Genomic DNA, 14,336 nt, shown 5'->3' with positions numbered 1-14,336 from the left:
GCCGCCCGCCGCGCCCGGGTAGGTGGTGAGAGGCCGGGCGGGGTCGCCGGGACAATGGCCAGGAAGCTGCAGCTGCAGGCCTTCGCTCGGAAAGCCCGCCCGGGACTTCCGACGGCCACCCGACGGCCACCCACCGGCCGGCGCCCGCCTGGCGACAGGGTGGGCTGCAGGACTTAACTACGGGGACTTGATGTCGTCCGTGATCAGCTTTCTTGTGCAGGGCGTGCGGAGCGTGGGGTGTTAGAGATGAGTTGTCCTGTGGCACCCCCATCTCTGCTTTCAGACTGGGGTAATTTTATTGCGTTCTACAGATGAGCGAGCTGAGGCTCAAAGTGGTCAAGGAACCTGCCAGACTAACCGAAAAACGGCTAGGCTGTGATTTGAACCCAGGTTGGACCGACTCTACAGTCTGAACTGCTTCATTCTGTGGAGAATTGCCAGTGTAGACAGCCTCCTTTTGGTCTGGGAGGTGGGACAACAGGGGTTCAGGATGGTCCTATGGCATCTCATAGGATGCGTTAGCTTGGGGTGGGTGGGGAGGGTGCCAGGAGCACCTGGATGGTGGTGGAACCCCACCCCTCTTGGGCGTCAGGGGCTGGGGGAGGGACTCCTGGACATGGTGGGTTTGCAGTGCCCTGGAGGCCATCTAGGTGGAAGCATCCAGTAGAAGCCTGGGGAGAGAGAGCAGTGGGGGCTGTGGGCTTGCGATCATTAGCATGGGCATCCGTGAGATGGGGGGGGGACACAGGGGGAGATGGGGGAGGAACTGCTGTGGGAGAGGAGGCTACAGCTGGGGCGTGGGGGTGGGGGGCTGGGGAGCCGAGGAGGGAGCAGTCACAGAGACAGGGAGGGCCCGGAGAGGAAGGGAAGTTCAGGGGCTAGTGCTACAGTGAGAACGGCCTGCTCTGATTCCTTGTGTGCCTGCGGTCAGGGAAGGCTTCCAGAGGGGGAATTAAAGGCTGGCACCATCAAAGATGTTTTCGGCTAAGAACAAGAAAGAGGGAGCGTACCAAGTGGGGAGTGGGAACTGCAGGTGGCAGAGTGGCCATATGTGGAGTTCTTGCTGCAAGCTGGGCTCACACCTGCACTGGCATTGCAGCTGGAACAGACCAGGACTGGACGAGCCCATTGTTCAGGTAGGGAACCCATGGCTCAGGAGACCAAGGAACTCACCTGAGTGTGGCAGAGCTGGACTGGGAACCCTCACTGGTTGGCCTCTGGATGAGCCTGGAGATCTATAGTGTAAACTGAGGTACCAGTGTGTGGGTGGCTGGGGCACTGACAGTCCAGAGGCCATACTGGAGAGCGATTTTCACAGTGTGGCTGCAACACAAGAACCTGGCTAAGATTCATGGAGGGACCCAGCATGAAAATGAAAATTGGCCTTCAGGAAGTTCCCAGGCATGCGTGTACACGGGTTTATACACCACTTGATTTTGTTTGTCTCTGAATTTCTGGTTCATGCCCTTTGCCAGTTCTTTGTTCTCAGTGTGACATGTTTAAAGCATACCTGCTGAAAAGTAAACAAAGCTGCTAGAGCAGAGAGGTACAACTAGATCTTCAGAAAAAGATCTGTGATTTCAGACAGGTTTCACTGGATTTGGAATATGTTTCTGATGGTGTAAATGCATCGTGTGTGTAGCAGCTAAAGGCAGCATGTTCACTTTTTACTGTCCCCATGGTAGGATATGGGTCTGGCTTTGTGTAAATTCCAGTTTACTGCCGTGGCCAGGTGACCCTGACGCTGGCCTCGTGGGGGAGGGGCGGGGAGGAGGCCCAGGCAGTGCTGGGGGTCAAAGCTGCTCACTTTGGGCAGCCTCCACTGGAGACTTGGAGGCTGTGAGATCCCTACTCCCCTTGCACCTGGGATAGTGCCTGGCGCGGCGCAGGGGCTCAGAAAAGCTCCGCTGATGGAGGGAAGAATGCTGCTGGCTGCTGCTTGCAGAGCATGGGCTGTGCTTACAGGCGTTACCTCACCTAACCCTCCCAACAAGCCCTGGCGGGTAGCTGTTGCTGGCCCATTTTACAGAGGAGGAAGCTGAGATTCTGCACACTGTGTTGCCAGGTGCATTCAAGCCAGGACTGCAGCCAAGTCTGCCTGGCTGTAGAGCACACACTGTCGGCCTGATTGTTGCCCAGGCTGACGTGGCCCTGGCTCACCTTGCATGTGACCAGACACCCTGTGGCTGGCCAGGGCCCCTTCCCAGGCCCTCACACTGTCTTTCTAGGCTTGAGTGGGTGGGAAGCTGGGACAGAGGAAGGTCCAGCATTGTTGAAGAAACAGTCTGGAATGGCCGTGACTGTGTGATGCCACGGGAGCTGAGGGGCAGGAGGGAGCATGAGTGCAATCCTCAGCAGGCTACTGATCCTCTGTGCACTTCAGTTTTTTTTATCTGGAACAGGCAACCTCCCCTCACAAGGGGCTGGGGTGGAGAGGGCTCCCCCAACCCACAATCGTTGTAAAGCTCAGGGACATCCTGTAGCCAATTGGCTTGTGCTGGCTGTCAAGACTCAGCATTTGGGTGCATGGGAGGGTTGGGGAAGGGTGTGAGGTGGGGTGTCCTCCCCCAGCACTGGTGTTTGGTCTCCAGGCAGGGCATGCCCTCCGCAGTGTGTTCTGTGCTGTCTGGCTGCGGGTGGGGTGGTGGCTCCTGGGGATAACTGGGCAGACCTTATGTTCCCGGTTCCTTGCTGGAATGCATGAAGGAGGATGTGGAATGTGCATGTCTCCAACCCTTTGCCCCATTTCAGGGAGCGCAGGCAGCCTGCAGGCGTTCCCCGGGGCTCGGCCATTGCAGAGGGACTCTGAAAGGCTCCCATTGCTTTCCATTGCTGGAAAACAATGGCTCTCTGTGTCCAGCATGTCACCTCCCTGGCCTGTGCTCTGTGCTGGACATGCCTTATGTCATTCACTCTTCACCTTGGCTCCTCGAGGCGGTTGCTGTTACTGTCCCCTGTGAGCCTCTTTATGGAAGAGGAAATGAGGCCCAGGTCCCAGGGTGGGAGGCCAGGGCTGTCGGGAGCTCCCTTTCTTCCTCCCCGCAGGAGATGGCTAGCATTTTCTCAGGTGGTGGTGAAGGCCATTCAGACACCTGTCTTTGCCAGTGGGCTAGAATGTTCTCTGTGTTCCCGAGTGGGGTGTTGTGGGGACGCAGCCACAGAGCCTCTCGCAGAGCTGCTGTTGGGGTTTCTGCTGCCTGAGACGTGGGCTGGGGCAGCCAGTGGGCGCGGGAGGTAGGTGGTCACCCCTACACCCCACCTGCTCTGTGTGGGGCATGTGCGAAGCATGTAAGGCACAAGTGGCAAAGTTCTTGACCTGAAGCTCCCAGGGACCCAGTCGGGGGACTAGATGCAGACTGGGTAAGGGCCAGCCCCTATAGTCTGGGCCGACTTCTGGGCACCATCTTGAATGTGAACAGGAAGGTGGAGGAAGACGGGGTGTAGCCGGGCTGCTGTTGGGGGCCTTGTGCACACTTCACAGGCAAGTGGAGGGACTGAGGAGAAATGGTCAGAGGGTCTATTTATGAAGGTGGCAATGAATGAGGACTTGGGAAGTGCCTGGGCTAGCAATACAGGACATGACCATAGCTGCAAAGCCCAGGGCACTGCCTTCCAGCAGCAACTGGCAGATGGGGTAGGGTCAGCCCACCTGGAAGGCAGAAGGCGAGGGACCCTAAATGTCAGCCCCTGGAGCAGAAAATAGGAGTCTGAAGGGTCTTGAGGGGCAGGGGGAAGCTGAGCTGTGCAGGGTGCCACTTGGTTAGGGTTCAGAGGTCTGGGTTCAAGGAGCAGTTGGAAAGGCTGGGCGGGACTTGAATCCTTATTTTGGCTTCATTTTCTGGGTCCTTGGAGTGGGGAATTCCAGGCCCAGTTTCACAGGATTTCCTGTTCATTTCTGACCTCTCCAAGGCTCATAAGTGTTTGTTCATCGTCAGGCATTGGAATGTCCTCCCTGCCACCCTGGCTCTATGCTTTGGGAGAGAAGGCACACAGTGTTCTCTGGGAAGCAAACCATGCCTATCCCAACAAAATCAAACCCAGCTCTCTAGGGAGGCTTGGAGCCAGTGCTCCGTCCTGATGGCTCGCCTCTGGGAGACCAGCAGGGAGCCAGTGTGGACCTGGGAGTGGCTGCTGGGAGCTGAGCCTCCGGTTCATTTTCGGCTCTTCCCAACGCTTGCTGCCACCATCCCTGCTTCCTTGCCCCTTCTGGCCCGAGTATGGACACAGAAGGTAGCATTGGTCCCTGAAGCACATTTGAGGGCAGGCGGAGGTGTGCAGAAGTCCAGCGGGCCCGGCAAGGCTTGCCAAATGGCCTCTGGCCCTGCCCCTGGCACACAGCTCCCCAAGCAGAGATTAGAGGACACCCCACCTGGGTGACTCACCACCCACGGCCCACACCCAGACCCTGAGAGGCAGCCCACTTCCCCACGGCTGGGGCTCAGACTGAGGACCCCCTTCCCTGTGGCTGCACCCTTCAGGCTGGCCCTGCTGTACCACAGGCTGCCCTAGAAGAGCCACAGTTGCTCAAGCATTCTCATAACACCATGCAGTGAGTGAGTGATGGGTGGGATTCAGGCCCCCTGTGCATGCCACTCCCACTGCAGCAGGGCAGACATTACCAGCTGACTGCGTCACTCCTTGGGCCCAGCCCTCCAGGCAGCCACCACCGATCTCCTGGAGTTAATGCCTGAGACAGAACCTGTTTGTTGCCTTTCTAGCAAAAGGTGTGGGCGTCAGGGTCTTGGAAGGCCATAGGCAGTCAGGGTGTTTGGGGCCACCTCCTAACCATGCTTTTGTGTCCGACAGGCTCCTCCTGGCCATGCCCAGTGCCCCATGCCAGACTGAGCATGGGCCTGGTTCAGTGTGGGCTTTTCCCTGTGGTTCTGTTTGAGTTCCACTCTCCCCAGAAGGATGCCCACCACTTACCCTAGGGACAGGCAGTTGCCCAGCATGGATGGGGAGATTTGCTCCCCTGCCCATCTCCACCCTAGAGTCACACTCTTGCCTTCTGCATGGTAAGGAGCTCACACATTTTGAGGGGACAGCTAACTCATGGTGCAGAGAAAAGAACCACTGAAGTCTAACCAATCTGGGTTCAAATCTGGGCACTGCCACTGGCTGTGTAAGCTTGGGCAAGTTACTTAACCTCTCTGACTCTCAGGTCCCTTTTCTGGAAGACAGCATGACAATAGTTGCTACAAGCTTGCCTCGGGATTAAATAAGAGGGTGAATACACAGGCTCACCTGTGCCTGGGTATGTGCTATACCCGAGAGACTCTGGTCCCTTGAGGAAGGGGGAATAGGAGGGACAAGAGGGAGCTGAGGTGGCCACTGACACCCCAAGAGGTGGCCCAGCATCATGGAGAGTGAGCAGCCTGGGGACCGAGTCGGTGACATTGGCAACCGTGGTGCCGTTCTGTGTGGGGCCTTACTGTGGGCCAGGTACCCTGCTGAGTGCTCAGGTGTGTACCTCACCTCACTGGCCTGTGACCCATCGCCATAGCTGTGGTTGTGACCCTTCTGCAGCTGGGAGCCTTGGCCCAGGCTCCACAGTGAGTGAGAGCCTCTGCCTCAAGCCCTGATTGCTCTGACCAGGTGGTGGGTGACTGGCCACAGGCTGGCCCTGCATCTGGCCCTCCGTGGATGTGTACTGAGGGCTGCAGGGAATGGCACAGAGACTGGGGGCTTTGGAGTTGGGGGCTGGGTTTTTAATCAGGGCTCTGCCTGCACTTACTGTTGACCTTGAGCAGTCTGCTCACTCTCTCCAGGCCTGTGTTAGTGGAGATGTGACATTGGCCTTGCAGGGCAGCTGTCCAGGAATGCCCGCTGCAGCCCCTGGCCCATGCTGGCCCTTGGCAGGCTGTGCACACAGTAGCCAAGGGGGATGTGTAGGGGCAGCTGTGCTGGGTTACCTGCACAGACGGCTTGGCCCCGCCCATGTGCCACTGAGTCCCCACAGTGCCAAGGCCATCATGGGGGGCGAGAGGAAAAACAAGAGGGACTTTCCTCATCCTGCGAAGCATTTTACCTTTTTCAGAAGGGAGTGCGTCCATCAAGCGTGAGGCTGCTCCATGTTTGCACCACCCAGTCCTGACTTCCTGTCCCTCCTCTCCCCTCTCCCCCAGCAACATGTCCGATGCCCTGGCCAACGCAGTGTGCCAGCGCTGCCAGGCCCGCTTCGCCCCCGCTGAGCGCATTGTCAACAGCAACGGGGAGCTGTACCACGAGCACTGCTTCGTGTGCGCCCAGTGCTTCCGGCCGTTCCCTGAGGGGCTCTTCTATGAGGTGAGGATGCTCCTGGGGCAGTGGGCACCAGGGACCCTCGGCCAGGCCACCTTCTCAGCCTCAGCTCAGCGCCTGCCCTCTAGGAGCCTGTGGACTGGGCTCAGGGCTCTGGTCCTGACCAGTGATGGGGCCAGGCCTTGAGCTAGGACAGAACCATGCTTGACACGCCTGGATGGCCCATCCCTCACCTGTGAAATGTGAACAGTGCGCCCTGGTTACCATGGGTGCTACAGGACAGTCACCCTGCTCCAGCCTCCTCTGGTCTGTCGCTGGGCAGGCCCTGGGGCTAGGAAGACCCTGCCCCCGTGGCACTTGCCTCCATTGGGATCAGACAGTAGACAGTGACTGCATGGTCTATCAGATGGTGCTGACTCTCTGGTAATAAGGAATCTTAGGGTAGGAGGTAGGTGGTCAGGGAAGGTAATTTTTGAGCAGACCTGGAGGGGAGGGACCCGTGCTTATATCTGCAGAAAGAGCACTCAGCAGGGGGCACAGTACATGCAAAGGCCCTGCGGTGGGAACGTGTGGGAGCGTGCGGGAGTGTTTGGGGAGCGGCAGGGAGGCTGGTGTGATGGAAGTAGAGGGAATGAGGGGGAGAGTGGCAAGAGAGGAGGGCAAGGAGGCCTGTCCTGCTCAGTGCTATAGGGCCTTAGGCTTCTGCTCTGTGAGAGACAGGAGCCGCTCCAGGGTGTGGAGCAGAGGAATCATACCCTCTCCCTGACGTTTGAAAAGGACCCCTCTGTAAGGGGGGCAGTGACAGAAGCTGGAAGACTAGGGGTACAGGAACTGGATTACTGCCATCATCCAGACGAAAGTGAAGGGGCCTGGACTGGCCCGTGCCAGCTCAGGTAGGCCAGTCTTCAACCGTCTTGCAAGCTGTTTGTTAAACATGGCTATTATTAAAAATTAAATTAGATAAATGTACAATGAGGTAAAATTTTATTAAAAACAAAGGTAACAAACACTTGAAACTTGCCACTTCCTACTTACTTTGTCACATTTTACTATCATCTATACTTCTGAGGCTATTTCTGTCCCTGTACCTGTGTGGTGGCTGCTATATGTCTCTTCTGAACACCATGGCGATGTCATGTTGGCAGCTTGAAATTGGCAGTGGTGGGAATATTTACTCCATAGAAACTGGCAGACACTACACATCAGGGCTCCCTTCCCCGCCACAGAGAGGTGGATATTAAACCTTTACCAGCACAGCACTGGTAGTCGCAGTGGAGCTGGTGACTTGGGTCAGATGCTGCACTGTTTGACGTAGAGCTGGTGGGACTCACTGGCTGGTGGATGGCCGTGGCTGTGTGGTCCGCCTGGCAGAGTAGGGGCAGCTGTTCCTCATGGTGCCTTCCAGCCTCCTGAGAAACGGGAGGGGTGGCCATGAGCCTGGCGCACGGGAGGCGCTCAGGAGATAGTTGCTGCTGAATGAATTTATGCCTGCCCTGCCTCGACAGATCACCGGGACAGATCACCGGGGAGGGCTACATACAGTTGCAGCCTAATAAGGCACTGATTTTAGAGAAAAGGGAAGAAACAAATTTTTAAAAAAGAAAATAAAAATGTGAAGGGAGAGGAAGGCAGAGGCAGGTTTGGCCGCTCTTGGGGCCAGTGCAGGGCCCACGCGCTGCCCCTGCTGGCCACAGGCCTTGGTGCTCTCCCTTGGGCCCGCCCCACGAGGCCCTTCCTGTGCTCCCTTCCTTCTGTCTCTCTCCCTGGGTCTTTCGTGTCCCCTGGGGGAGCTAGACTTCTCACACAGAGCAGACACAGGAAATAGGGCAAAGTGACACATATAACTCAGCATGATCTCATCCCTCGGGCTTCAACTCCCACCCGCACCCGGCCTGCTCTCAGGCCCAAGAGGACAAGGTCCGTAGCATCCAGCGAGGCCCCTCACTTTGCATCTGCCACATGGAGTGGGCCGATCCCCTCTGGTTGCCAGGCCTGGGAGCTGCTGCTGCTGCTCCAGCCTCTGTCTCAAAAGCCTTCCTCTCAGCACACCGTCCCCACTGTCAGGTCCTGACCCGACAAAAGCCAGGGCAGCTCATGGGAATGATGGGTGGTTTGCTTGTCCTCTCTCTATGGCCCCATTTGCAGTTCGAAGGCCGGAAGTACTGTGAACACGACTTCCAAATGCTGTTTGCTCCGTGCTGTGCATCCTGCGGTAAGGGCGGCCTCGGCTCACAGCCTGTGCTTCCCGGGAAGTGGGTGGGAGGGTAGGGGACTGCCTGGCACAGGGGGGTCTTTCCCAACACCCCCTACCCCTATGCCATCTCTTTGAGCTGTCACCTTCAGGCCCCCTGCAGGGGGAGGGGGCCCTTGGGCCAGTCTGAGAGCAGGAGCAGCGCCAGTGTGGGCTGGGCGTGGGAGGGCGTGAGGGAGGAAGCCACGCGCCCTGCCCTGGCAACAGGGACTGTTCCCCTTCCAGGCGAGTTCATCATCGGCCGCGTCATCAAGGCCATGAACAACAACTGGCACCCAGGGTGCTTCCGCTGTGAGCTGTGTGATGTGGAGCTGGCCGACCTGGGCTTCGTGAAGAATGCGGGCAGGTGAGGAGGCGCACTCTGGGTGGAGGGGGACCTGCCATGGCACCACTTGCTGAGTGCCAGGCACATTCCAGGCTCTGAGCCGGTACTGACGTGGCTGCCCACCCGCTGCGTCCCTGCAGGCCGATAGTACAAGCCCCGGTTTACAGGTGAGGACGGGGGCTGGAGAGAGCGAGGGGTGAGTCAGGGCCCCCAGGCTCAGGGGTGCTCCTCGCTGACAGCGAGTCACAAGGAGGAGGGCGCTGAGCAGGTGCCATTAGATGCAGCAGATGGACCGGGAGCTTTGAGTTGAGCTAATCCCCCCAGACCACCCCACCCTGCTGACCCCAATTGTCCACCTTCCCCACCTGTAGCCACATGGCCGGGTGTGCTGGAAAGAAAACAGTCGACCAGGTGACCTGAATTTACTCTAAATTTAGGACCATGAACCTCAGGGTGCTCAGGAAGTTCCCACCTTCCAAGAAGCCTCGAAGCCTCGCTCCCTTCTCCTCTTCCCCTCCTCCTGCCACTGTCCTCTACACCCAGCCCAATAGTGTGGCCTTGCCCCCACCTCCCCGGGGACAAGCTCTGGGGTGCCCCTGCCCCAGCACATGCACACGCTTCCCACTGTCTCTGTCTGTGGGGTCCGTGGCCCGGTTCGCCCTTGTGCCTCTCCAAGGCTCCCTTCTCCACCCCTCTCTCAGCCTTTCTAAAGGGCCAGCCTGGGCAGCTTCCTCCTGCTGGCATCTCTGCAGCCCTTCCTGGCACACCTGCTGGCCCTTCCCATGTGCTCTCACTGCTCAGTCTGCTCGGGGACCCAGGTCCTCCCCTGGACCTCTCAGCAGTTCTATTGCAGCACCCTCCTCCTGGTGGAAATGCCCCCATCTCCTGGTGCCTAGGACCTCATGTTCTTGGGGTGCCTCTGGCCTCCAGTTGCACCCGCCACACTCTTCTTCTGGCTCACCTTTCTCCACCTGGCTCTCCATGGGGGGGTTTGGGTTTCTTTTTCTTTTTTTTTTTTTTAAGATGACCGGTAAGGGGATCTCAACCCTTGGCTTGCTGTTGTCAGCACCACGCTCAGCCAGTGAGCGAACCGGCCATCCCTATATAGGATCCGAACCCATGGCCTTGGTGTTATCAGCACTGCACTCTCCCGAGTGAGCCACGGGCCGGCCCTGGGGGTCTGGGTTTCTGTGCCTGCCCTCATGACTGCCTTTGCAGGGTGCCAGAGCCCTAAATAGCATGCATGTCTGGATAGCGCAGAGGCCCACCCATCCTCTCCCTTGCTGCACTCAACCACCCATGAGCCACCTCCACCTGGTGTCCACCAGGCATCCCCAGAACAGTGGTTCCATGTCAGGAAAAGGCAGCAGTGCTGCCCAGAGGCTTTCTTGCTGTCCCTGACATCCACACCCTCTCCTGTCTGGATGCTCCGTTCCCTGTTGTGGCTCCTCTGTTGTTCCTTCCTGACACAGCCTTCAGTGCCCTTGTCCACATGCTGCTCCACAAGAAAGGCACATGGCCCCATGGCCTCCTGGAGTCTGCAGGGCCGGCACGGTGCCTGGCACTCAGCAGTTGTCTAAGCAAGGGACTGTGGGAGAGACAGTGCATGGAGGGGCCAAGGAACAGTGCTCATCGAGGGGTGGGGGGTCCCCGACCAGGTGTGTACCTGGAGTGAGTCCTGTCCCCTTCCTGAGCCAAGTGCAGGGCCACTGCACATTGGCTGGTTGGGAAAATCAGGAAGAGGCCCAAATGCTTTGGAACATAAAACATGACAAAAGAAAAGTGTTGTGGTTATGCCAGGGGCCAGGGCAGCCACCAGGGATCCCAGGCTGGCACTTGGAACCCCACCATGCAGAACATCAGAGTCCTTGTGGGGCAGACATGCTATGGGGCTGCCAGGATCACCGTGAGAGAACCATGCTGCTGGAGCCTCTGCTGCCTGCACCACCACTTTGCCATCCTTGGATCAAAGCGGGTAGACATTCTGGAAAGGATGTTACATTGATGAAACACAATAACCTCTGTAGTCTTAAAGCTACAGTTATGCTTATGATCAGTACAAACAATAACAAAAAAAGGGCGTGTTAGGCTGATACACTCACGCTGTCAAGAGAATCAGCTCACAGCTGGGCTGGCAGGGCTGGTGGAGGCCTCTCGGGAGGGAGTGGGGCCCAGGACACCTCTGCCTGCTCTGGGTTAGTGAGAGACAGGTTCACACACCTGGCTCCAGCCTGAAGTTGGCTCCTGTGGCTGTCCACCCACACCGGGTGCTTGACCATGGCTTGGGAGGGCCTGGGCACCTGCTGAGAAGCCCTTGGGATTGTCAGGCCACACGCAGGTCTGTGTGGGTTTATAGCAGGAGGGACCAGAGCTGAGCTGATGTGTCCCTGCTGGTGCAACCAGCCTGTAATGTACTCACAGCCGTCAGCTGTAATTTATAGTCCATGTCCTTTAAATTCATCAGTGATTCTCTGGCAAAGATGCCACAAAGGGAACTCAAAGCACCTTGCACTTTAAAGGAAATCTTTAGACAGCTCCCCCTCCACCCCTCCACCAAGATTCAGGCGTGTCTCTTCTGGATCACTGGCAGCCTGCCTTCCGGGTCTTTCTGCAGAGTTTGCCACTGTGCTTTCCCATAGTGGGAAGGAGACTGGGAGTCTCTCGGGGAAAGAAAGACCCTCATTGTTCAGGAATTGTTCCTCTGGCCTCCTTGTTCCCCCTTACCCCGGGTGAGGTCACTGTGTCTCTAGGAGCCTTGGTAAGCAGGGCCCATGTGGTGTCTGCAGAGGGTGCCTGTTGATCCCTGCTGTTAGGTCTCCCTTTGTAGGGTTTGCACATTGGTGGAGACTGAGCACAGCACTGGGCAACCTGGGAGTCAGAGCTTGGAGGGAGGGGTAGGGCCACTGCGATCTCAGGTTATTGCTCAGGAGGCTGGGGGAAGGCAAACCGCCCTTGTCCAGTCTGGGTGGCAGGCACCCTGGCGAGTCGTCCTTTCCAGGCAGTCTGGGCCCTCCAGGGTGGCTCCTGCTGCTCACAGCTCGGACCTGGCGCTCAGCGAGCTCTCGTTGGTTTTCCCTTCGAGGCTGGGGGGTGGGCCCGTGAGCCTCCTGCCACAGAGCAAGTTGCACAGGGCGTGGCGGAACTTCTCGGCCACGAAGAAGTACATGACCGGGTCGAGGGCCCCGTTGAGGCTGGTGAGGCAGGAGGTGATGCGGTTCCCCAGGGCCAGGACACGCTGCGTGGCGCAGGAGGTCCCGCCACCGCGGTAGTGCAGCACGTAGACCGAGCGGTTGACATGGTAGGGCACGAAGCAGACCAGGAAGATGGCAAGCACCATGGCGGTCATGCGGACGGCTTTGTTCTTGAGACGCTTCTCCACGCGGGGGCCCTGCCGCAGGCTGCGGATGATCAGCAGGTAGCAGGTGACCGTGGTGACAAATGGGAAGGTGAAGGCCACAGCCAGGGACACGAGGGCGTGGTGGGAAGCCTTCTCCCGGTACAGCTGCAGGCAGACAACTGTGTGGTTGGTCTGCACCGTCTGCGGGCTCACCAGCAGCGGGGCCATGGCCACAGCCACCACCACCCACAGGAAGGCACAGGCCAGGTGAGCGTAGAGGGGCCGACGGAGCTTGAGGGACTTGACCGGGTGCACGATGGCCAGGAAGCGGTCAGCGCTGATGCAGGTGAGGAAGTAGATGCTGGCGTACATGTTGAGGTAGAAGAGGAAGCCAGTGAGTCGGCATGGGATTTCCCCGAATGGCCAGTGGTTCCCGGAGAAGTGGTAGACGAGGCGGGTGGGCAGGACCAGCACGCAGGACAAGTCGGCCACAGCCAGGTGCAGAAGGAACACGTTGGCCGGGGTGCCTGACTTGTGGTCCCGGATGAAGAGCCACAGGGCCAGGGCGTTGCCAACAAACGCCAGGATGAAATCCAGGAGGTAGAAGGAGGCGAACAGCACGTTCTCCAGCGGCGTCTCCTGGCCACATTGCTCTGTGGCAGCCAGGGAGGAGTTGGCGGTCAGACTTGGGGAGGCCAGCTCCAGGCTGCTCATGCTTTGGCTGGAGGAAGAGCCGGGGACGAGCCTGGAGGGAACGAGCAAACAGGTCAGGGACAGCCTGGGACGGTGAAGCTCCACGCTCTCCAGAAGTCCGAAGTAAGAGCTCTGATGCCTTCAGAAGCCCCCACCCCTGACTCAAGAGGAACGGAGCTGTCCCAAGCCCAGCACTCCTTCTGGGACTACTGAGGGGACCCACTGTGTCCATTTGGGGGTGGGTGAGCATTCAGCAAAAGGCAAAAACAGAACCGGGGCTTGGAGCTTCTCCACTGAGCAGCTGTGACCCTACTGAGCACGTGAGGGCAGGAGCCCTGCACCAGGTGATCAAGAAATCTGGAGCTCGTCCCTGCACTGTTTCTCCGTGCATCCCTCAGAGGTGGGAGGATGGAGTCGGCACCACGGAGGGGAGCAGGATGTGAGCCCATCTGCAGGAGGCTCTGGGTGGTGGGAGGGCCGAGGAAGGGCCCCACGTTTTCTGTTCTGCCCCCCAGTTGAGCTGTCTGAATGACAGGGGGTGGCACATGGGGCCCCTGAGTCCCACTCCTGATGGGTGGGATCTATTCCTGAGAGCCCGGTGCTTGGAGCTCTCCAGCTCCTCTTCTGCCTCAGCCTTGCCAAGTGAACCCTGCTACCCCCGAGTCCCAGGACTCTCCCTGACGCACCTGCCCCATCCTTCCAGGTACTTCTCACAATTGCAGTGACCAGTGTGGCACCACTTTCCACTGCCCACCCCCTGGCCGTCCCCTGACCCTGGCTGCCCCCAGCACCCAACACACAGGAAGGCAGTGAGGGCCTGTCCTGGGAAGTCAGAGCGTGCTCAGTCCACCAGTGTCTGAGAGTCCCAGGTCTCTCTTGGGAGCTTTCTGGACTCGGCCCACCTACTCCATGTGGACATCCTGACAGGTGCAGACCTGTATTTAGGAAAGCCCTGTGCCTGGGCCTCAGGCCACAAGGGAGTATTTTCCCACCCCTAGCCGTTAAGCAAACAGGAGATGGAGTCTTTTTGGTGTGTGTGGGGTGGGGGTGGGGGGTGTGTGTGGAGGGGAATAGCTGGTTAACCCAGAGGCAAAGATCGGCAGCCCCAGAGATGCTGCCTGGTTTGCCCATCGCTGAGGACTGACTCAGAGCCCTGCTGGCCTTGGTAACAAGCTGTTCACGTCTGGCGAACCCCGGATCTGGGCAGGATGCCCTCCATCCCTCCCCAGCAGACAGAGAAACTGACTCCTGTTTTGATTTTAGACAACATGAGAGGTCCAAAAGGAGAGGGGTCCCAAAAACCCTGCCTTCCTCACCCGGGCCTGAGAGTGGGGGCCGTGGGCAGGAGAGGGCAGGTGGCAGAGCCAGAGCAGCCTGGCACTGGGCAGGATACCAGGCCTGGCTGGGGAGGCTGCTGCCCTCCCTGCCTTCTCATCCCTGCAGTTGCTAACGGACTTCAGCCTGGCAGACACTCAGCTTCTGGGGCTTCT

The 14,336-nt window shown here is 58.5% G+C and overlaps 2 protein-coding genes across 2 annotated transcripts in view; one reads left to right on the top strand and one right to left on the bottom strand.

Annotated features, from left to right (window-relative positions):
- Positions 1 to 14,336, top strand: part of LIMS2 (LIM and senescent cell antigen-like domains 2) — a 40,289-nt gene that overhangs the window by 15,615 nt on the left and 10,338 nt on the right. The window contains exons 2-4 of the mRNA XM_008578348.1: positions 6,126 to 6,285; positions 8,386 to 8,452; positions 8,717 to 8,837. Coding sequence (XP_008576570.1) covers positions 6,130 to 6,285; positions 8,386 to 8,452; positions 8,717 to 8,837 — 344 coding nt within the window. The 5' untranslated portion in view covers positions 6,126 to 6,129. The remainder of the gene's footprint in view (positions 1 to 6,125; positions 6,286 to 8,385; positions 8,453 to 8,716; positions 8,838 to 14,336) is intronic.
- The window catches only part of GPR17 (G protein-coupled receptor 17), a 6,345-nt gene continuing 2,807 nt past the window's right edge, over positions 10,799 to 14,336 (bottom strand). The window contains exon 2 of the mRNA XM_008578347.1: positions 10,799 to 12,898. Within this exon, the coding sequence (XP_008576569.1) occupies positions 11,848 to 12,867 (1,020 nt within the window). The 5' untranslated portion in view covers positions 12,868 to 12,898 and the 3' untranslated portion in view covers positions 10,799 to 11,847. The remainder of the gene's footprint in view (positions 12,899 to 14,336) is intronic.

Source organism: Galeopterus variegatus, unplaced genomic scaffold (assembly GCF_000696425.1).
Source record: "Galeopterus variegatus unplaced genomic scaffold, G_variegatus-3.0.2 Scaffold1669, whole genome shotgun sequence".
NCBI lineage: Eukaryota > Metazoa > Chordata > Mammalia > Dermoptera > Cynocephalidae > Galeopterus > Galeopterus variegatus.
This window is presented reverse-complemented; position numbering and strand designations above follow the sequence as displayed.